We start from the raw sequence: 22631 nt of genomic DNA on the forward strand, positions 1-22631 counted from the left end.
CGGGTTTCGCTGCGGGTGCACTGTGGTGGCGGTTCAGTTGCGGATGCATGCATCCGGTAAGCAGGCGACATGTAGCCACTGGAGTATGCATTAATGGACTGGCTAGTCTTTAACCTGATTTTTGAGAGGACTGGTATGTTCTAGAAAGGTCTTCGAATGCTCACAGACACGCATTGATTGAATTCAGTTCATAAACCTGGTACCTCGAAAAAATTGACCCAAACAGAATACCGACATAGTGCGTGCGGGCGTGTTCCAAGAATGGTTATGGAATAGGCCGGCGCTCTTCCGTGAGATGACAATCACCACTGGGCCTAAGACAGGCTTCCGTTTCTTTCCGGTTGCAGAGGGACACGTGGCTGGATTCCCCTGGCTCCATACCGACATCCGCTCTCCGTCTGTTCTTTGGTGCACAGCGCGTGAGCCGCTACACAACGCGCGCCGTCGTTCACTTGCGGTCGATGCATGCTTCGGCGCTGCTGCTGTGGATCCTCTGAGCTCTGGCCTGGACTCGTCATGCTGCGTAGAGCTGCCTTGAAGCATAAGCCTGACGAATGAAGTCCATTGCGGTTGCAGACGCTTGCAGGCGCTTTTGCTGTGAAACTATCGGGTCTCGTTCACACGGAACATCGACGCAAGCTTGCCCGACTGTCACAGGCGTCCGGAATAGCGTCCATTATTCCGCACCGCACCACACCGCACCACACTGCATTGCACTTTGGAGATCCTCCTACTCACTAAAGCTGGCTGGACGCTTCTACATCCAGTCAGCGACTTGGGTGCAGATCACGCATGCTGATAGACGAGCACATCGTGCGCACGAGGTGTGGCTTCTCGGGATCCAAACCGCCAGACGATTGAAACATCTCCAAGTATCAGCGAAACACAGCACGACATCACGTTGCTTTACGTCATCATCTACGTCATAGCAATATACATGTCTGGAACACAGGCGCTGGAAAGCGGCTGCTGATGCCGCCCGGTGCTGTGCAGAGGCGCTGCGGGCGCCTCTCAGGCACCTCAAGGTGCAGGCGGCGACACGGGACTGACGCACAGCAACTCGCCACGCGTCAACGGTGCTCGTGCGCTCGGAGGCCGTTGCGGCTCGTATGGTATAGAGCAGCGTCTATGCCGCGGCCGGGTAGCAAGCGAACTCACGGTAGACACTTGACAGCTAAACAAGAGTCCTTGTCGCATGATTATGAGCCAGTTCAGGTTCAAGCACAGCTAGAGGAGCGATACCGGGAACTAGACGCTTACGAAGCCGCGGAGTCGACGAGCCACGGCCTGCTCGCGTCCGCGGTGGCGACGTGTACGCTTTCCGACGACAGTGACGACGTTGCCGAACAACAGGAGTTTCGACTCACGGAGGATGAAGTTGTAGAACAAGGTTTGGAGGAGCCCTCTGTCCAGAACTTTGACTACTGGTGGTGGTTGGCGGGGCTGCTTCCCTTGTTGGCGGAGGCTGGGCACCAGCCCCAGACGCCCGGCAACGTAAACTTCCGGCACCTCGGCGAGCGAGCCTGTCATGTCCTCAGCACACTGGCCGCAGATGAAGAGATAGAGAACTGTACGCTTTCACGTATTCTCGCACAGAGAACTGCCCGCGGGGCTGAGGAATCCTCCTCGCTGGATGCGTGGCTCGGAATCTGACCAAAGCAACACACTGGGTACACTCAGGGAATGTAGCGATAGACGGTGAGTTCGTCACTCTCTCGCGCAATGTACTCCCGTTCGAGAAGAGCTTCGATCTCCCTCTTGACCTCGGCAACCGTCGGTACGAATCGGTTGTGCAACTCATCGATAACTTGGGCGACCAGCTGACTGTGCTCAAGTTCCTGTCGACGCTTGAGGATGCGCATGACGCATGCGGTGATCTCGGGACGGCGATCCCGCTCCAGCAGCTCCGATGAGCGCGCTGCTCGCTCGACGCCCGCATTCTCATCGACATGGTCGGTGTCGGTGAGGTCTATGTCAAGCGTCGTACTTTGGAATGCTTTGTTCACTCGAAATACGTCGCGGTTGCAGATAACTGGACCGTTTGCAGCCCTTACCAAGATTGCATGTCTACTGTCGCAAAGTGCCCTCAAAGCTCGCATTAACTCTGGGGATAGGCCCGGGAACTGCAGCAGTCGGAGCATCTCTTGTACAGTCAATGCCTCTGCATTGTTAAATAGGAGTAGAATGAGCATCTGCAACGAGGTCACTTTCAGTGAGAGCGCTGGACCCTCGTCGCTGAGCCGCATGCAGAGCTCGGCGCTCCCCTGATGGAGGAGCCACTGGAGCCGACGTTTCGCATGCCGCTCATGGTAGAATTTCTCGTATTCTTGCGTAATCTCGACCAACTCGGGATGACAAGCGGGTATCTGGGCAGTGGGTGCCTCAGCCACGGGCCAAATACCGTTCGTAATGACGCATACTTGGAGCATGGGTCGCGCGCGCGAACCATAGAGCTGGATCATCTCCTGGTGTCGGCGATATGCGGCATTCAGTTCGTCACTGGTGCGCATGTCTTGCAGGATCGCCTCGAGTTTTGCAGTGTACACGGCGCCGCACTCTTCCCGCAATTTGCTGATAAAATGCTGCTCTGCGTCATCGTTCGCCGACGGGGGCACCACGGTGTTGCTCGCGAATCGTCGCAAAAGACGCCGCGAGAGATGCACCTTGTAATGCTGCTCAAAAACGTCCTTATTCCGCAACAAACGAAACAGGCCTGAGGCATGCTCGAGTGCAGCGCGTGTTGCCTCCCGAGAAATCGACGGAGACTCCCGCAGCGCCTTATCGATATAGAGGGATAGAAACTCCTGGGCACAGGGACATTCGTTCAGAGCCTCTTCGAAACCCTCCTGAACGGCGCGAACAAACTTTGGATCCATCTGGAGCGCGGCGAGCAGATTGTAGAACTCGTCCTTGAGATGCATTGCTCGCGCAACCCATTCAAGCGGCTGCTCCAATGCGCTCGCACCTCTGACCAAGTCAGCGCGTACTTTTTCACGAACGTAGGGTGCGAGTCGGCCACGCATCGCATCCACACCTTCGGGAATACGCATCAAGAGATCGTACATCATTTGCAGGTCTTCTAAGCGCTGAGATTGCAGGAGTTGAAGAAACCCCGTATCCGTCGTGTCGAGAATTTCATTCAGGTGCTCGCTGAGCAAGATTTCACCCAAAAGCGTCTGTAATGCAGTTCGAGTCGTGCGTACTGCTAGACATTCGTTCGCTAATTTTTCCTCGAAGAGGAACCACTCTCGAACATGTTGTAAATACGACCGGCCAGAACAGGTCTGGAGCACGCGGGCCGCTGCGAGGGTGTAGAACTCACGCGAGACTCGCAAGAAGCGTCCTTCGAAAGCTTCAGCATACATGTCAAGCTCTATATACATATCAAGTGTATCACGGAGCAGTGTCAGAGGCGGTTGCTCCCCGAGGCGGCTGCGCGTGACCACGTCCAGCATCGCGTCGACGAGCTGGGTCGCAAACGTTTGGTCGCGGAGAACGTCGTCCCTAAACGCGCTCATTCCGAGTTCGTACACAGGTGTCCTGCCAGTAGAGCGGATGAAACTACGATCAGCGTACATGAAAACGTCCCGAACGGTGCGCACCGCGTTCTTATACAGTTGCCAGCGCGTTCGCAGCGACTCGAGCAGCACTTCGCTTCTGTGGGCTCGCGACTGCACCGTGCTGCGTACCAGCTGCGCCTGATAGTGAAACCCTCGCTCAAGTCCTTCATACAGCAGCTCTCCATAGCGGTGTAGCACGAGGTTGTACGCGGTTCGGTAGAGCTCCTCGAAAGAGAGGTCCTGGTGGTCACGAGCGAAGATGCGCACGAGAGCTTTCTCCAGTTTCTCCCAGCTTTTTTGAGCCTGCTCCAAAGTAACCTCCGACATGGACACGTACTTGAACGGTTGAATAGTCAGGCGAGTCTTCCGGGAAGTCATTTGAGCTGGAAACGCTTTCCAATGTCCAAAAGACGCAGCCCAAGTCCCTTTATCGAGCAGTCGTGTTCCTGGAGCAGGTCTGCGATGCAGGCGAGTCGAGTCGACACCAGCGCACGACGCCCTAGCATCGACCACGTCAACGACAACGGTAGCGCTGCAGAAGCGCTGCGCTTGGAAAGCGGAGGCGTCCAGGTGCCGGCACTTGCACACGTATTGGGCGCTCGTCCAGGCGCTAGGTCAGTGACTTGTGTCGAGCAAGTACGACACGAACGCTCGGAAGTTTGAGGGAACCTGCCCTGCCTCGTGCTAAGTATGATCGGTTCAGTTACCTCGGAGCAGTCGTTGAGCACGGGTTGGGTGCTCTGGCTACTCAGCTGGGCATCCGTCTTGGCAGGTCGCCTGCTGGGAGCCCTGATACAGAACCCAGTTGCAGGTGTCGGGCACGGTTTTGAGCGGAATCCGGAGGTAGCTGCCCTCACAGCCGAGATCGGACGCCTCGAACGAGAAGCCAAAGCGCTCTGTCGACCGGACTCTTTCGTGGCATATGCGAAGCTCGAGCGCGAGCTCGATGATAAAAAGCAACGTCTCCAAGAACTTCAGCTACGGGAGCAGCAACGATTGCTCGCTGAAAGAGCGGTCGGGCTCCGGCACTGGAGACGTCGGCTCAGTGGCTGGGTGGCCCTGCTGTCGACACTGTCCTGGCTTGTTGTTCCGAGCGCGCTCTGGTTCATTTACCGCAATCACATCGTACTATACTTCCCTTGCTCAAGTCGGCTCTGGCGTCTGTTTCGCATCTTGCATATCGACTCTCCGACGGACCAAAATGGGAAGGCACCGAGTCTGTGTGCACTTCGCGGCGGGCCGTGGCTCTGGTTGTCGACCTTGGCAGCGCGCTACTTTCTGGGTCGCGGTGCACGCAACCTTGTGCAGACTCGAGGTATTGCGAGCAGATCGTGACCATGGCAGCGAGTTTACGCGAGCTGCTTCCACTTGAGCAGAGTGCATAGTCTCCGTGGCACTGGAGCTCGGGATGATCGGGCAAACGCTGAGAATGCCGTGAACGCAGGCTACGTCTGAGAGCGGCATTCATGAGGGCGCACTCCTGCAAGCTGCAGTTTGGTGCTTAGTGAACACTGACCCAATGAGCGCTGACTCGAGTTGTATACGGTCGCACGCATCTGCGACGACACTGTCGCCGACAGAATTTCGCAGTCGATAAAGACTGACCAGTGGACCTATCTCTAGCGGAGAAGTCGCTCTTGCGTGCATGTTTCTCACGCGGATTACCGTCGTTGGTGCAAGTGGCGTACGTATCCCGCCCTAGGCGCTTTGCGCCGTTGGTGCTATACTATGATCTAGGTGCTCGCTGTGCTTCTGCAGTTATCGCTGAGTTTGCGATGGCGAGTCGTTGCACGTCTGGTACTGGAATTCAGTTTCTATTTTTGTGTGGAGAAAGTGCTACACAAATAGGACTCTCTAGATGTTGTTGTTGCTGCTGCTGCTGCTGGTGGTGGTGATGGTGTTGCCTCCAAACGCACGGAACCGGACACGTCAACTGCTGCCTTTTATCGTATGCGACGGAGCAACATTCACGAACTTGACACTATTTGACGAGATTGTGGCTGCGGCTTCGACCATGACGTCATGAAAGGTCATACGCCCGTGTACTCGAATAGATGGACGATGGGAATTCCTCGTTACCATCACGCATAGGTCTGAGCTCTCACACGGTTTCCGAATGCCATGGCACGGTTTTCGCTGCACCAGCGCTGTGCTGCATATCGGCGACGAGAGGCGTAAATATCCCCTGGAAACCAACTTGCCACAGCAAATTCGACTGCACTCACCACAAAGCAATAAAATAGCTCTGCCGCAGTGTACTCAACCTGCATTTGAGGTCGCTTGCGTTGCGTGTTCAGTGACGGGATTGGATGCTTTACGGTTCATCGGTGACGTGGCGGAGCCCAGTGCGCCGGCCGCGACGAGGTGCCCGTCGCGAGGGCGAGCGGCCCTCTGCTTCCGCCTCTTCCGTTGGCTCTTCTTTCGTCTGGTCTGACTGCTTCGCTTTGGATGACACATCGGCAGCAGCAGAGGCCTCAGCGCGTTCGCTCTGTTCAGCGAGGCGGCGCACTTCGGCCATGGAAATCTGATCGACCTCGGAAACCTCCTCTTCACACCGAATCGATCGATCCGAGGGAATACAATGCTGCGTCAAGATCTCCGCTGTGCATCGCCGGGAAGTCTCGGTCTCAACAACGACTAATTCTTCGTAGTCCAGGTGAAAGCGCATGAAAACGCCCTCAAATTTGCTGACAAGTTCCGCCAAATGGGCGAGATTGCGAACCTCGATATCGTTAAAGCGTAAGAGCTGCAGATTGTTCAGGGACTGATAACCGGTCGTTATTTCATGATGGATGACATGTGACAGGATAACGACCTGCTCGTTCGGGAATTTTTTCTCACCGTGCATGAGTTTGTTCAAAAGTTTCACCGGCGCCTCAAACTCAAATCGCTCACCGTACTCGCTGCGGAGGTACGGCTCGGTGAGCACCACGAACACCAAGCCCGCGACGACAAGGTACTCCGGCTGACGCCGTTTTTCATGCACGGGCACAAGCTGGGAAGAAGAGCTCTCATCCAATTTGTATCGCACGTCGAGACGTGTTTTGCCTCGCAAAATGCGCAGATCGCACTCGTCTCCGACATATTTCTCTTTCACGAGAAAGTTGAAGTTGATCCGCTCATTCTTTCGAAACTGCACCGTGCCGTCATTCCCGATCCGATTTCCTTCGAATTCGAGCAAGACATCGTTCTTCTGTAAAACTGCCGTAGCACCTGATAACGGATGAATGCGACGCAGGAGAACCCCGGTTTCAGAGGCGTCCATGCCGAGAAATCGACGCAGTGCTGAGTTCTCCAATGCCTGCCAATCGATGCCGGCTGAGCAGAATCCGGTGTACCGGCCGTTCCGCTGCACGTCCGTTAGAAAGTGATTCACCACCGGCGTCGGTATGACGTAGCCAACGTTTTCGGCCTCACGAGCGCTGAGGCTCTGAAACGCTATCCCGATGCACTCGAGGCGAGCGTTAAGAGCGGGCCCGCCGCTATTCCCCGGGTTAATGGCCGCATCGATCTGGACGCTCAGAAGTTCAGTAGCGCCGTGCGCATACTGCTGTATTTCGATACGCGAGACGACCCCCTCGGTCACTGAGATCGATTCACCCCCTATCGGGTATCCGACAACGGTAACACGGTCCTGCAACTGAGGCAAACTTCCTAACGATAACGGGCATGTATCTTCGAAGAACGTGGGGTCGTCCACGGTAAGCAGCGCGATATCGCACTCGTCGCCGATAGCGACGACACGCGCAGTGACCTTTTCCGCAGAGCCGCGCTTCTTTACGCGAACTACCGTAAAGTTCTCCACAGAGTGCGCGTTGGTTAGAATGCGATTTCCGTCGATGATGAACCCAGACGATGTCGAATATTCCTGCTTCCGCATCTGCCACGGTAGGGAGTAGTTTGGAGTGCAGTGCGTCGAAAATACCTTCAAGATAGAGTCTAGCACAAACGACGGGAGGTGCGAGTTCTCTTCGTCGCTCTCCTGGGGTCGGACGATCGGCGTCGCCGCGTCTGCATCGCTGCTCTCATCGTACCCAGGTGAGCGCAGCGCACCAGTTGAGCCTCGTTTTTTGGATCCGACCTCGCCTCTTCGTCTCTTTTTCATAAGCCGAGACCGTTGCTCACCCTTGTGGGATTGATCTCCGTACTGCGCACTGAAGACTCGACGCTGCAGTTGCAACCTGCAGTCCAGTTGACGAGACTTCGAATGGCGACGACTCGGCTATGGCGGATCAATGCGCCGATGGGCGCGGCGCTCGACGGCCGCGCTAGACCGCCTCTTCTTCCAGGTGCTGCAGCAGCAGTGAAGATGCCCTGAGAGCGATCAAGCAGAACTCGGCACACGAGGGCATCGAGGTCGATGCACTGGTCCCTCTACGCAGTAACATTCAATCATGAAGCTCCTGCAGCAGCAGTGAAGATGCCTGGAGAGCGATCAAGCAGAATTCGGCGCACGAGGGCATCGGGGTCGATGCACTGGTCCCTCTACGCAGTAACATTGAACCATGAAGCTCCTGCAGCAGCAGTGAAGATGCCTGGAGAGCGATCAAGCAGAACTCGGCACACGAGGGCATCGAGGTCGATGCACTGGTCCCTCTACGCAGTAACATTGAATCATGAAGCTCTGGCATCGCTGGCCGACTGCGGCGGATGCAGGTTGCCAGTGGTATGGGTGGCGCTCGAGCCTTTTTGGAATGCGGACCGCTCTACATATCAGTGGATTGTACAGGGGTGGGGAGTTTTTTGCGCCCTCATTGCGCTGGCCACTGGTTTTTTCATCGCTTGTTTTCAGCGTTTCAAAAAAATGCCGATACTGAGTACGAGATATTTCACGCGAAAGCGTGTTTGACACAGCGTCGATCGACGTTTCGTAGGTACGATCCGTTTCCGGGTATTGCTCGAGGCGGGCGAGTCTCTGTAAAGAAAGCTCTTGCGTGTACTGGTGGCTGTCAGATCAGACCATGGCGAGCCTGACGCCTTCGATTGTCCCGACGTATGACGTTTGGTCAACTTAACTTATACCATGTCGTGTGTCCGGCTGTGGATCGCGCTCTCCTATTCAACCGGTTTCAACGCGCATCCGCGCCCGTAATTCATGCACGATATACAGAGCGCATCAATAGAAAGCGCGACGATTTGATTCCTGCATTCGTGATAAGGTCCTGGTCTGATCAGGAACACCGCCTGTGTGCGCTGCAGCATTTGCATTTCTGTCTGGGTATCATCAAACGGTGCGAATCATTGGTGATCCGCTTTTCTACAACACATCCAATTCTTTTGCGAATGCTCGCTAGTTACTACAGGATAATCGGAAACGTTTGCCAACTCAGCGCGCTCTCACGTACGCTTGGCCAATATCATTCGTACAAATGTCACCGCTGCGAAAGGCACACCGAGGCTGTCCAGAAACACGATGGAGATCACAAGCAAAGCGCAGATTGCAGTTTTTTCCTCGGCATGAATGGTTCAGATTGTAGCTGGAAGCAGCGAATTGGCGACATGAACGCTACCATCGACATCCGTCGTCTGCCTACGACGGCGGTGGATGGAAAGCAGAGACCAGCATACTCAACGCCGGATGTAAGAGAGTGTGGACAGGGAAGCAGCCGCGAAGGATGCATATAAATTCTGATGTTGAAACATGCTGGGAACGGATGCGAGCATCGGTGTGTTTACGGACGTCTACGATAAGTGGACCGTTTCCATTTCACGCTGACATGGGTCTCGAGACACCTCTCCGCGAGTCCGTGGAACGTCTGGCATGGTTGTTTCCACGCTTGTGGCTGATATGCAGCGGCAATTATCGTGGACAAAATGGTACTTTCATGCGAAAGCCGGTGGATCAGGTTTCTTTTCTCTGACAGAGCGTTTTACACAGACCAGCGATCCCCGAACGCACGTTCGTTCTTAGCGCCCGGCAAAGCATCCAGCGTTCCAACTAGTTCTAAGTTCAACTACGCGTACCTATCCTCAAAGCTGCTTTTTATTTCTCTCCTTCTGTCGTGTGCCGAGTGCATATCATGAGCGTCCCCAATGGCGCCTATAGCGCAGGTGCGGTCCGAGCACAGAGACCGAACTGCTTCGCCATACCAATACGGGCGTCGGCTCGAAGCATGATTCGGTTCTGCACGCGTTGGAAAACGAAACCGCGCTCGCTCGCATACCGTCATCCAACGTACGCTGGAGGTCTGTCGCTCCCACTGTCCGCGTGTTCCATGTCCTCAGGTAACTAGCTGCCCGCCCGGTTGCACCGTCTATGTACTAGAGCAGCGATGGCGGATCTTAAGGCTTGCTTCAAAGAAGCGCTGGATGCCCTTCCCCATGAACCAAGGAATGCACCATAAATCGTTTCCGTGAAAGTTAAATGCACGCCAGTAGTCTGCTTCTGTCGCTGGCTTGCTCTTAAAGTAAGGAAGCAGGCTTCGCGCGTCGTGAGTTTTATCGATCGGCAGCGACTGTAACTCTACGCATTGATACCCGAGCGAGTACAAAAGCTGTACAGCTTTGCTGTAGAGCGGCTCAGGTTGCAGCTCCATGACCAAGTTGAGAACCTTTCGCCGCTTCAGGAGACCCAGCATTCCAAGGAGCGTCTCATACTCGCTACCTTCGACGTCCAATTTCATAAACCGAATCGTACTTTGTAGCGGTACGCAGTCGGCGATACGAACCGTCCGCAGCTGCACCGCATGATCCAAGGCTGCGTCCGGCGACAACGGGATCGCGTGCGTCCCGCCCATATTGTCCGTTCGAGGGTAATACATCAGCGTGTGGTTGCTTTCGCTCCAGACCGGATGTGGCACAATCTGCAGACGTTCGGAGAATCCGTTCAAATGCGAAGCGAGCAGCACGGCTACTGCCACATTCGGCTGCATCTCGAATGCGATGACGTGGCAACCTCGATTTACTGCATAGAGGGCAAAGGCGCCAAAGTTCATGCCGACGTCCAGCACGAGCTCTCTACCTTGTCTGCAGCGCTCTAGCACACCTTTCTCTCGAAACAATAATAAATCAAACAGACGATGAATGTGCGCATCAAACAGTCCGCCGTTCGCCCGCATTGCCGGCGACACGAGGCCATCCCAGTCGCTGTGGAAAGTTACATAAAAGTATGGCGGAGTGGTTTGAGTTCTGTTCAGCACCATTTTGGAGAACTCTGTTTCCAGAGGTAAGTTATAACGCGAGAGATCTTCGACAGCAGCAGCCAGTGTAGTTGCACAGCCACTTGTACTGGCACGTTGTTCCCGAAGCCAACCTCTGCTTTTGCTGCCGATCAAAGCCCATACAGTGAAAATGAAACAAAGCAATGTGAGAAGCAAAAGAAGCAACCGAGAGCTTTCTCGAACCAGCCGAGTACGGTCTCCGCGCTGCAACGCAAATACCATGAGCTTCCGCCAGGTCTCTTGTCGACGTAGATTAACCTAGATGGACCCCTTCGGAACCGGATAATTCGCACGCTACTGGGGATTTCCGGTGCTTCGGTAACCGAAACTGTACCCCCAACAACAATGCAAACCTAGGAAGCGGTTTCGTAGAGCGGCGGTGCAGCGTTTTGCCGCCAACGCCGGACAGCAAGTTTGGGATCGGATCACGAGCGACGCACTTTACGGGAGAAATTCCAGTGCCTGGCGAAAAGCGTTCGAGCACCGGGACGGTGTGGTCCACGGTGGTGGCACTCTCTATGTGCAGGCTATTTACTGGGAAGCAGCTGGTGTCCAAGAAGAGGTGAAAACCCTGGTCCGACCTATACCAGAGGCAGGACCTCTTCACTGTTTCTGGTTTTAACCGCGGACACTTGGACGCGATGCGTGTGGGTGTCGTTGGCGCGGGACCTGCCGGCTTCTATACTGTCCAGTCTCTGTTGCGACACGCGGAACTTCAGCATAGGTTGCGACGTATAGACGTGTTTGAATCACTACCGGTACCGTTTGGACTCGTGCGGTACGGGGTTGCACCTGATCACCCCGAGGTTAAGCGTGTCACCAACTCTTGGACCCAGCTCATGGATCGCTACCGAGCGATCGTCCGCTTTTACGGAAACGTTCACGTCAATGGAAGGCTCTCACTCGACCTTCTAAAGAAGCGATACGCCGACGGGGTCCAAGGCGCTGGCTTATTTCTCTGCATGGGTGCTCAGGGTGGCGATCGGAAACTCGGTATTCCTGGCGAGACACCATGTATAGAGAGTGCACGGGCATTTGTCGCTTGGTATAATGGTCACCCGGACTATGCTGACCGGGTATTTCTGTCCCAACGCGACGGTTGTGTTGCTGGCGGTGGCGAGGCAGTCATCATTGGGAACGGGAACGTTGCCCTGGATGTTGCGCGAATGCTGCTGCAAGCACCTGCGCGGCTGCACGTGACGGACTGCAATCCAGTCGCTGTTGACGCACTGGCTGCCTTTGGCGCGCAAACGCTTCACATTATCGGACGCCGCGATGCATCCAATGCCAGCTGGACAGCGAGGGAGCTTCGCGAGTTGATGACACTCGCGCCTGATCTCAAGTTCATCGTCCACGAGGCGATGCGTTGGGCACCGACGCCACCGGGCCTGCAGCCTGCGCAACCTTCGCGCACACAACGGCGCGCGCTGGAAGTCCTGCGGCGGTATGCCGGCTCGGCTGTGATCGACGAGGTTGGAACGCGTGCGCAGGTGACCCCAAGAACGATCCATTTTTGGTTCGGATTGAGTCCGGTTCGGGCTTTGCTGGGCGACGACCAGAGGGTGCATCTCATTTGCGCCCCGAATGAGCTTTTCTACGACTCGCTTGGCCAAGTTCAGTGCCGCACGATACAGGATGCAGAGCCGGTGCGGATTACAGCGTCTGCTGGGGCAGTCTTTCGCAGTATTGGGTACGTTGTGAGTGCGCCTTGGGGCTTGCCTCTGGATTCGAATCAGAACTGTATCCGGAATAATGCTGGGCGAGTTGTTGGCCTCGAGGATGCAGTTTACGTTGCGGGCTGGCTGAAGCACGGTCCACGCGGAGTCATTGCGAACACGCTGGTCGATGCGCAAGAGACTGTCGCGCAGTTCGTCTCTGATCTACGTCAAGCTGAGCGAGCCACGCAAGCGAGAGCGGATGGCTCACGCACCCATGAGCCTGAGGTCGAGGATCTTTTGAAGCAGGCCGGTCACTCGTTCGTCGACTGGGACGGTTGGTTACGCATTGACGCCGAGGAGCAACATCGCGGTCGCCTCTGCGGTGCTGATCGCCGAAAAATTCTAACGCGCTCCGATATGCTGCGTCTGGCTGGCGGGGCCAGCGTCGCGGATTACCAGCAAAACTCCGGGGAAGGGTTAGGGAACCGTTCTCATCGCACTCCGGCTGATGTTGCATTCTAGAAAAGTCTTTATCATGTAAGGTACGAGCGCTTGTAATTGAGGATTCCAGCCCGACGCAAGTGCCTCCCGTACGCAGCTCAGTTAGCGCGCGCTACGGCAGAATGTCGCGAGAAGAGCGTCTTATGTGCAGAACGAATTTGAGACAGGGCTTGCAGGCGTCTTTCACTGGTCTGAAATCGTCTGACGGGAGGCGATCAGCATCGGGACCGGCGGCAGCATCGTATCCGCTTTCATCGACGTATCCGCAACGGCCTGCGTCTTTGAGAAAGCATGCCTGAAGTGCGCATCGGTTGAGCGTCGCAGCTGCGACACCGCACCATTTCCCGCCTATCTGCTGCTTCCACTGGTGATGCTTGCGTGGCGAGTGCGTTTTCCGCGAGCTCCGATGCGCGTTCTGCGTCCTGCGCGACTCTCGTTACTAGTGTTTGCGTTACAGGCGAGTTAGAGAACCGAAACGATTGCTCGATCTTCCAAATAAAGAAGAATGCAATACTACCTACAATTCCTGCCGATCTATCGCAGAAAAACGCGGACACGTTTATGATAACGTCGAACTGACTATTGCGGCTTTGCGCTGTTGAGCGAGGAGCGCATGCAGCGACTAAAGTGCTCGCCACATCGATGAACTGGAGACAGCTCTATCGTCCATACACCCCGGATGCGCTCTGCGCTCAATATGGTCAATGCGGTCGACAGGATACCTGCTAGACTCGTCTTGACTCGATATGCCAATAACTGCGAGACAGGTATCCTATCTAAAAAATACGATATTCGCGGTGGAGGTCCACGCTTGCCAGGATACCTGCTAGATTCGTCTTGACTCGATATGCCAGTGACTGCGAGACAGGTATCCTATCTAAAAAATACGATATTCGCGGTGGAGGTCCACGCTTGCCAGGATACCTGCTAGATTCGTCTTGACTCGATATGCCAGTGACTGCGAGACAGGTATTCAATCTAAAGAATACGATGTTCGCGACGGGGCTCTGCCCTTGAAATCTCCTCAGACTCAGCATCTTCTCCACGCACGGAGACTGGGCCAAAGCCAGCATAGCGCTGAAACGCCAGTCTATAGTGTGGAATCCCTGATTTGATGACCCGTAGCGTTCAAGTATTCCGGGAAACCGAATCGATGCATCAACCCTGCGTCTTCCAAGAGGCTTGGCGACCGCTTCATCTTGCCAATGACGCTTTGATGCTGCTGCCTGCATGCGCCTGTTGACGTTGCGTACACGCGTGATGCACCCAGGCCGTCTACAACCGCTGACAGACGAACAGGGAACCCGAATCGCGCAACGCGTACGGGTATCACGCGAGTCACCCACCGTGCCGCACCCTGTGCCGAAGCTCCGCCAGTCACCACTAGTGCGCTCCATCGGGGGTTTCGGATCGTTCGTTTCAGCACCCTGACGCCGATCGCCAGCCACGGCGCCTGTAGCGCCGCGACGGACGCCACCCGGAGACAAGGATCCGCTTTCCCGTAGCCAAGTGAGCATCCTCAGCGATACCGTAAGCAGGTGCACTCCATCTGTTCAATCAATACATCATGGGTACGATCCAAGGAGTCCCCGCCAGCCCGCGCCTCGTCAGTGTTCGCAGAGGCGTCCGGCATACCCGGGATGTTTTTCATGGACAAAACGTTTACCCAGGCCAGCGTTCTCCGATTATGCGCATTTTGCTTCTCTTACTTTTTTGTGAGTGTTTTTTCAGTGCGAGGTGAAGTATCTATCAAACCCCCTACCTCCATGTTACATTACCTATACGGCATACCAGGGATACCCATCGCATGCAACGCGTTCGACGGGAAGTGCGCTGAGATTGCAGCGCCAGACGCTGGGCGACAATGAAGGAACGTGTGGCTCCGCGCTGCTGCGCTTTACGGGGCTCTACGAGCAGCGCTCGCAAACCAAACACCCATGACGCAGGCCAGTCACCAACCGTTGTTCTATGGACTCTCCGATGGGAATAGGATCCCATCTCTTGGACTCGGTACGTGGAAAGCAGAACCTGGCCAGATTGGGGAAGTCGTGCAGAAAGCGATCGAGCTTGGTTATCGTCATATTGACTGCGCCGCGGTTTACATGAACGAGAAGGAGATCGGCGGAGCCTTTCGTCGTGTATTCTCCAGTGGATACGTCAAAAGGGAGGAGCTATTCGTAACATCGAAACTGTGGAACACGTGTCACCGTCCAGAACACGTCGTTGAGGCCTGTAAACAGACGTTGGCAGACTTGCAGCTGGAATATCTCGACCTGTACTTGATTCACTGGCCATTTGCATGGGAGTTCTGCGGCTCACCGCTGAATGAGAATACATGGAAAGGTGTCGACGGTGCTGGGAATATTCGTTTTGACCACGGTGTGACCTTGCAGCAGACCTGGGCTGCGATGGAATCACTTGTGGAGCAGGGGCTCGTTCGGAGTATCGGCGTCAGCAACTATGGCCTGGCGGAGCTGCATGATCTGCTGTCCTATGCGCGCATCAAGCCCGTGGTGAATCAGATTGAAGCACATCCATACAACTCCCGAGCCGAGCACGTCCAGGAGGCGAAAAGGATGGGGCTTCTCGTCGAAGCGTACGCACCGCTCGGATCCGGAACGCTCGGGATGTTGCGGGATCCAGCAATCCAGAACCTGGCGAAGAAGTATCAGGCAACGCCAGCTCAGATATGCTTGGCATGGAACATACAGCGTGGGTGTGTTGTCCTGCCCAAGTCTGTCTCTCCGGATCGCTTGCGGGAGAATCTGGATGCCGTTCGCATTCTACTCGACGCTGCCGACATGGACACGTTGAACGGAATGGATCGGGCCCTGTTGGCCTGCGATATGCGCGTCTACTGGCCGTATCCGGTTCCAGAAGAGGCTGTTCGCCCGGAGCGCTTCCAAAACACATCTTCGAATGGACACTCGTGAGGTGGCTGGTTCGCTTCTGGAGCAAGTTGTACGTCTACATAAAGTACGGGATCGAAGACTGGTTGCGGATTCGTGGAGGGTCTGGTGTGACGGCCCCGGGAGCCGCCTCAGCCGGATGCAGGACGCAGTGCAAAGCACTCGGGAACACTGCATGTTGACGGCTTCGATCTTGAGCATCTCTCGTGCCAGGCATTGACCGCTGATCACTGCAGGCCTTTGGACGTCCAGCGTTGCTGCATTCATCGGGGAGAACGTAGAACGAGAGTTACAGTGATGTGGATCATGTGTAAATGTGTGGCCCGGGCGCCAACGAGCTACGTCATGATGCTCCGCGAACTTGCTCGACGTGCAGCAACCGGCATACGAGAACCGTGTCGTCGCTCTGCCGCAGCTGGCAGCGCTGAGTTTGGCGAATGACGTTCCGATACAGAATGCCACCGGAGGCAGTCAAGCAGAGCGCTGCATCCTCCAATTGTCATCGGCATACGCTGCGGAGAACGTACCGTCCTTTTCCTTGGAGCACAGAACAAACCGGCAAGAACGTGGTGAGCGCTGAGGTGCAGCCGCTGTTTACTCAGCACCGTACACGAATCTGCTTCAAACAGAACACTAAACTGGTTGCGCTGTGCTTGCCTGTCGAGTCTTTTTTTCGGAACATGCTTCAGGTGTGCAGTTTCGACGTTCTTCATGCAGCTATGAGGGCGTAGGTAGTCGAGAATAGTTTTGAGAGTCTTTGTCGTCGTTTGGCAGTGGCCTCGTCGACGCTTCTTCTGTGGTGATTCGTCAGCTCACCGGAGTCAAGATGTTTCACGACGCCATGGAACAAGGGTTTGATACATAAACGGTATCATGAACCTATTCATGCGCAGAGGAGTCCATGCTTCTGGATTCCTTACTTGTAGCATGCGCAAATCACCCTTTTTTTAAAATCGTGATCTTTATGGTTCACGGCAACTCGTGGATGCAACAGGTCATACCGCCGGACAGACGCGAAAAAATAATCGACATCATCACTTGTCGCCTATTGCACAGGTCCATCGCAAGCGTTTCCCGGACATGTCATGGTGAATCATCGATTGCGTACGAAAGACGGAATCGCCCCTCTTTGTTGACATGGACAAAACGGCATTCCACGGAAGCAAGAACCGTCTCATGGGATACGAGCCCAGAGGGTCCCTTCTCTTCCGTTTGCAAGCAAAAAAAAAGTCCTGGAATCGGACTTGAGTCATCAAAGTCGTGAATGCCCGCTGCGCGTGCATCTACGTTTGGTAACGAGGGAGCGGAAAACGACCGATATTTCATGACCTGATCTGCAGACTGGATTCTACTCCCAGTACATGTTTCGCGGTGGTGGACAAGTTCGCATTCCACAAATCCTCTATCGAATGGGAAGCGTATGCTTGCGCGTACAGCAGACAGCATCTCCTAGAGCAGGCCTGTGATCCTGGGATGCCGCACTAGACGCGGAATCGGAGATGTGCATCGACGGCAGCCTTCTGGATGCGTCAACAGGACGTACTGAGCGATGAACCAGGCGTTCACGTGCCATAGAGCGGCACCGGTACGAGGAAGCTCGGCAGACATACAGGAACTCCTGACAATATGCAAGTGTGGTCGATTCAACGGACGCATCGAGTCTATGTCCAATTAGATGAAAGCGGCCAGCGAAACGTAGACCACAACTGTCGTCTGTGCATGGAGTGCGTAGACAACTGCTGACAGCGTTCAAGTCGGGAATTCGCTGCTGTCGTCACCCTCCTTCGACCGCTCATAATGAATCGAGAGAGACAGGGGAAATCGGCGTATTAAAACCCGGATTTCCGTGATAGAAAAAGGAAGAATCTACAGAGAAAGCTCGCAAAGCCTGGTGGTGAACCATACCGAGTAGACACCCTAACAGAACCGTGTATGTTTGTTGTAGTGAGTTTGTCGCATTTGATACGAATATGGGTGTGCCTTGGCGTCGACTTTTCCCGACCACAGTCTGCGCTTGATCCGATGTTGTTGTTGTTGCTGCTGCTGCGGGGCTTTCTCTATATCCGCTTGGTTCTGGGAACACAAGTCGCTTAGCGTTTAGACACGTCGAGAAACTTGGAACACCAGTTGCATAGGCACTAGGTGCTGGTCTCACGCAGCGCGTCGTTTGCCAAGAGCGGGACGCCCTGGTGCAGAGGCCTCGCCTTGCACGCCAGTCCTGTTGGATATGGTAAGCGTGCGCACCAAGACGCTGCTCCGAACCGTACGTAGGTAGACTGCAGTGATGTTCGCGCGAAGACACAGCCGTCGCTTGCGACGCTTCAGACGGCGAGCACTGTCGCGGAAAAAACACAGATACCGGTTGCGGGCACGAATCCTTTCCGGGTGCCAAGTCGTCGACAGGACGGCGTATGCGCAGGAGCTCTTCTATCGTGGCCTTCCAGGGAGTGCGCTGATGCACCCAGTTACCAGGTTCAGTTGCACAAGCGGCGACCGACACCGCACAGGTCAACAGTGCCGGCACGATGCGCGGTTCCCGCTCAAGCAGCGTCCGGAAAAGTCGCTGCGTCGCGAATATTGCGCCTTCGCCCTAGACATACGGCAGCAGAGAGCCCACCGGGAACCGCAGGCGGCACATCCCGCTGTGACTCGCGCTACGCGGCATGTCCATGGACAGAACTTGGTACAATGGGCTTGGTCACCTTCGAATCGGGACCGGGTTCTCACGTACATCACTGACGCTCGTATCGGTTTGCGTGGCAACGACCTGCAGCGGTTGCAGCATCCGAACTGGCTTAACGATGAGGTCATCAACGCGTATTTGGGTCTCCTCAATCGAGAGTATCGCCAGCACGGCGTCTATTGCTTTCATTCCTTTTTCTATACGCGTTTGACGAGTCCCAGCTACTGCTTTGCGTACGTTCGGCGCTGGACGACTCGAGCTCGCTTCACGATCCATCGAGACGCTTTACTGCTCATTCCAGTGAATATTGCTCAACGCCATTGGGTTCTGGTCGCCATCGACGCGAACCGGCGCGAGCTGCGCTGCTACGACTCCATGCACAGCCAAGACGGATGGTGTGTGCTTCCGAACCTCCGCCATTGGCTGACTGACGAATGCATCGACAAGGGCGTCGAGGATCCTTGGCTGCTTTCCGATTCGTGGACGTTATCGCTTGCCCACGAGCATGAACGGATTCCTCGCCAGACGGACGGTGGCTCGTGTGGGGTCTTTTCTCTGCTCTTCGCCGAGGCACTGGCCAAGAACTGGAGCCCTGCGCGTGTTCCGTCGCCAGGCAAGCCGGCACCGCTGCCGTTGACGAGTCTTCGGTTCCAGTTTGCGCAACGAGACATCCCGGAGCTGCGCAAGCGCCTAGTGATGGCACTCCTTCGCCAGCAGAGCAGCCTGGATGCCCCTGAAGCCTCCGTGGATCGCATATCCCGATAGAGGAGCGCGCCGTGCGTCTAGGACTGCACTGCGTCCCAGGGGATGTCAGCTTGGAGACGGTGACACAGCTCCAGGTCCAACCGAGAAGAAACGCGTCGACTACATGAAGTACGCGCACGAGCGGCATGCTCGCTTGCACGCGGGCGTTCGGCGTAAAACGTGACACAGCAATGCGCTCGTTTACGAGACTAGACCATGAAAGCGTGTGGTGTTTCCGCCTGACATGCTGATGAAGCAATGCGTTCATTTACGAGACTAGACCATCAAAGTGCGGTGCATCGTGCGGCACCTACCTGTTTCATCAGACCAGTGAAACCGGGCTCATCATCGTTCTGGTGACGTGTCACTGTTCGGTGCACTGCGGCTTTCTTTCGGGTTCTCCATAAAATTGCGAATTTGTGCAAAAGCGTCGAACATGGACTGACGAACAGCGTCGGCGCCTTGCGATCCCTCCTTCGCAGGCAAAGATGCTTTTTCGCCCTGGGATTGGGCTGCTGCGGCTTCCGCTTGGGTGTCCATCTGTACCTGCGTTTCCTGGCCTATCTCATCGTCAGTGATATCCAGTTTCCAGTCCTGTTCGTATTCACGCAGTGCAGCAGCGATGCCTTCTCGCATGCGCTGAAACAGTTCTTCGCGAGACGTCGCTGCCGATGCCGTCGCTGGATGCGTTCCTGTGGCATTTGCTGCGGGGCGTGATGCCTCACTCGTCGTACCGTTCTTTCCAGCAATGGAGATGTCATCGTATGCGTTCAGGCTGGCAGCTGATTTCGCGTTTTGGTACGCGTCAGGACTCGTACTTGGTGCAGGCGCTGGCGTAGAGCGTTTGCTAGAGCTGGCGTCTTCAGAGGTTCCATTTTGCGGTTTTGGAGACGTTCGCGGGACGCGCGTTTCCTCGAGCACCTGTTTGAGGCGTTCCTCGTCCAAAGCGTCCAGCACTGCCCACGGCCATTGGACGGCTGCTCCGGAGCTCTTGCCCGCTTTCATTGGGTCCGGTGGCGCAGGGATGCCTGAACCAGGCGCAACAGGCTCCAACGACCCGTCCTCTGCAATTTTCCATATTAAAACCTCCGATTCGTCCTCAGGTGATGAAGGCGCTGCGTCCGCTGCAAGCGTTCCTGGTCCCGCTTGAGCGGCTGGTGCCGGTGCGCTGCTTTCGTTCGGGTTGGCGCTCTTGTCACTGCCCAGTGAGACGCCAGCGACTGCATCCGGTGATCCTGGCGATGATGCTGTAGTTGGAGCAGGTGATTCGGCAGCACGTCCACCGATGCTTGCATCAGCGGGGTATGCCGCCCTCCTAGGCGAATGAGGCGGGCTCGTCGACCTCGCTTTCTCAGCCCCATCTGTGAAGCGCTCAAAACGACAAGCACGAAGGAGCTGTGTGTCGAGCGTCGGAGACGTTCCGAGTACTTGATCGGCAACGACTTGCGCAACGAGCGGTGCCAGCAAGATGCCATTACGCCAGTGTCCCAGTGCGTAGTACATGTTCGAGTATTCCATTGATGGACCCAGAATCGGTAGAAGATCAGGCGTCAGCGGGCGAAAACCGCTCCAGGTTCGATCGAGCGTCCAGTCGGCGAGCGCTGGACAGAGCTTCTCTAGACGCTGCAAGAGGCCACTGATACCTCTGGCCGTACAACGGTTGTCGAAGCCGGCATCCTCAACCGTGCTTCCGATCACGATTTTTCCAGAGAGCCGCTTCGGTGCCATGTAGAGATCGGCTCCGTACAGAACTCGCCTCACGAGTAAGTCCATAGCCGTGGCGGCTCCAGGGGCGCTGATGCTCAGCATCTGGCCTTTTTGGGGCTTTACCGGCACCGGCACGAGCTGCCGGGCCCATGCCCCACTTGCCAATATGAAAGCATTTCCGTAGAGCAGGTTGCCCGACGCGAGGCGCACTGCCTCGATTCGCTGGGTCTTGCCATGTCTCGCTGCGACAAGGCACGAGGCCTCGTTGCCCTCCATGAGCCGTACACCAAGGTTTCCGCACGCCAGCGTGAGTGCTTCCATGAGCGCAACGTTGTCTACTTGGCCGTCCTGCGGAAAAAGCCAGGCCCCTGCGAGTTGGGCGTCGCTGGTGAGCCCAGGTTCCAGCTGACGCGCTTCATCAGCGCTGAGAAAGTAGGCCTCGCCGGCGTCCGCCGGTGGCCTCCAGCCGTGCACCGCGTCACCTGGAAAAGCCGGAGCGAGGAGGCCACACGGATCGTAGCCAGTGCTTACACCACCGGCGGCCTGTTCCACCCGGCGCACGAACTGAGCGTAGCGCTCTCGTGCAGCGAGGCAGAGCTCAAGCAGTGGCCCAGGGGGCAAGCGCTCGCCCTGTGGGGCCAGCATCCCGCCAGCTGCCACCGCTGCAGACTCGCTGCGACGTCGTGAAACCACGATCACCTGGGGCGCCGCCGGACGCTGAGCCAGCTCTACAGCTGTAGATAGACCAGTGATGCCGCCCCCAATGATCACGATCGTTTCTCTGGGGTTTCCTCGGGGAACATGCTGCATGCGCAGCCTACTGACCGTTCGAGTACGAGGTCGCCGCCTCCAGCGAGCACTCCAAGCCGCAAGCGCCCTGTGTTCCTCACTGCAGCGCCCCTCGGTGCTACTTGGCACCCCAAGTGCAAATGATCTGTTCTCCCTATGTACATTGATGGGAATGCTTATGAACGCTGGGCTCATTCTTCTTCACAAAGGAACAACAACAACAACGACAACAACAAGAATGAGCAGCACTGAACGAATCACTGCGTTCCGGCAGCGAGCCAGCGGTGCGTCGTTGCGTCAACGCGCCCATCGGCCTGCTTCGATGCCGCGGACGGGCCGGCTGTAGCGGGCGGCGTTATCCTATGTACCTTATCAGGTGTGCACGTACGGGGCGGGGCCCATCATCACTATCACTATCACTATCAACATCAACAACAAAAACATCATCAAGAACAAAATCAACGACAACAACATTAAGAACAAAAACAACAACAACATCATCAACAAGTACGGCGATCCTAGTGTTCGTATTCATACTGCACCAGTGCTCGACTGCGCGCAGTTGTAGCGGGATCGTTGTCCATGCTCGTGCGAACCATAAACAAAAGAGCATTCGTGTGCGTGCCAGAGAGAGAGAGAGATAGAGGAACATCCTGGAGAGCGTTCTTGCGGGTAATATCGTCTGGACGTTTGTTGGAAAGTGCAGGAAGAGCTCTGGGAGCAATTGATCCTGCATGGACGGTGCGATCGTGAGCGGCTATGAACGTGCATCCCGGGCGGCGAATGCACTCTACATCCAGCGGTTCCGCGTGCTGGTTCCAGATGCACAGCCATGCCCTTCGATGCACACATGTTCATAGAGGCGTGGATCTGCCGTGTGAGTGCTCCGGTTCTAGCGGTGAATGCGGGCGATCGGGTCG

At 55.8% G+C, this 22631-nt stretch overlaps 9 protein-coding genes across 9 annotated transcripts; 4 read left to right on the top strand and 5 right to left on the bottom strand.

The window, feature by feature from the left end:
* Nucleotides 1-1128: 1128 nt before the first annotated feature.
* CYME_CMM290C (hypothetical protein) lies at nt 1129-1653 on the top strand (the record flags this gene model as incomplete). Its single annotated transcript, XM_005537096.1, has 1 exon — nt 1129-1653. The coding sequence occupies one exon, from the start codon at nt 1129-1131 to the stop codon at nt 1651-1653; it is 525 nt and encodes a 174-aa protein (XP_005537153.1).
* A 23-nt stretch (nt 1654-1676) lies between these two features.
* Nucleotides 1677-3938, bottom strand: CYME_CMM291C (cullin 3; the record flags this gene model as incomplete). Its single annotated transcript, XM_005537097.1, has 1 exon — nt 1677-3938. The coding sequence occupies one exon, from the start codon at nt 3936-3938 to the stop codon at nt 1677-1679; it is 2262 nt and encodes a 753-aa protein (XP_005537154.1).
* A 1936-nt stretch (nt 3939-5874) lies between these two features.
* Nucleotides 5875-7665, bottom strand: CYME_CMM292C (DegP protease; the record flags this gene model as incomplete). The annotated part of the gene is made up of 1 exon (XM_005537098.1): nt 5875-7665. The coding sequence occupies one exon, from the start codon at nt 7663-7665 to the stop codon at nt 5875-5877; it is 1791 nt and encodes a 596-aa protein (XP_005537155.1).
* Nucleotides 7666-9814: 2149 nt separating this feature from the next.
* CYME_CMM293C (hypothetical protein) lies at nt 9815-10942 on the bottom strand (the record flags this gene model as incomplete). Its single annotated transcript, XM_005537099.1, has 1 exon — nt 9815-10942. One exon carries the CDS (start codon nt 10940-10942, stop codon nt 9815-9817), a length of 1128 nt encoding a protein of 375 aa, XP_005537156.1.
* A 419-nt stretch (nt 10943-11361) lies between these two features.
* CYME_CMM294C (probable ferredoxin--NADP reductase) lies at nt 11362-12900 on the top strand (the record flags this gene model as incomplete). Its single annotated transcript, XM_005537100.1, has 1 exon — nt 11362-12900. One exon carries the CDS (start codon nt 11362-11364, stop codon nt 12898-12900), a length of 1539 nt encoding a protein of 512 aa, XP_005537157.1.
* Nucleotides 12901-13655: 755 nt separating this feature from the next.
* Nucleotides 13656-14396, bottom strand: CYME_CMM295C (hypothetical protein; the record flags this gene model as incomplete). The annotated part of the gene is made up of 1 exon (XM_005537101.1): nt 13656-14396. The coding sequence occupies one exon, from the start codon at nt 14394-14396 to the stop codon at nt 13656-13658; it is 741 nt and encodes a 246-aa protein (XP_005537158.1).
* Nucleotides 14397-14816: 420 nt separating this feature from the next.
* On the top strand, nt 14817-15812 carry CYME_CMM296C (aldehyde reductase; the record flags this gene model as incomplete). Its single annotated transcript, XM_005537102.1, has 1 exon — nt 14817-15812. One exon carries the CDS (start codon nt 14817-14819, stop codon nt 15810-15812), a length of 996 nt encoding a protein of 331 aa, XP_005537159.1.
* Nucleotides 15813-18072: 2260 nt separating this feature from the next.
* Nucleotides 18073-19236, top strand: CYME_CMM297C (hypothetical protein, conserved; the record flags this gene model as incomplete). Its single annotated transcript, XM_005537103.1, has 1 exon — nt 18073-19236. The coding sequence occupies one exon, from the start codon at nt 18073-18075 to the stop codon at nt 19234-19236; it is 1164 nt and encodes a 387-aa protein (XP_005537160.1).
* Nucleotides 19237-19560: 324 nt separating this feature from the next.
* CYME_CMM298C (hypothetical protein, conserved) lies at nt 19561-21906 on the bottom strand (the record flags this gene model as incomplete). The annotated part of the gene is made up of 1 exon (XM_005537104.1): nt 19561-21906. The coding sequence occupies one exon, from the start codon at nt 21904-21906 to the stop codon at nt 19561-19563; it is 2346 nt and encodes a 781-aa protein (XP_005537161.1).
* Between the last annotated feature and the right edge of the window lie 725 nt (nt 21907-22631).

The sequence above is a fragment of the Cyanidioschyzon merolae genome, chromosome 13 (assembly GCF_000091205.1).
Source record: "Cyanidioschyzon merolae strain 10D DNA, chromosome 13, complete genome".
In the NCBI taxonomy this organism is placed as follows: Eukaryota; Rhodophyta; class Bangiophyceae; order Cyanidiales; family Cyanidiaceae; genus Cyanidioschyzon; species Cyanidioschyzon merolae.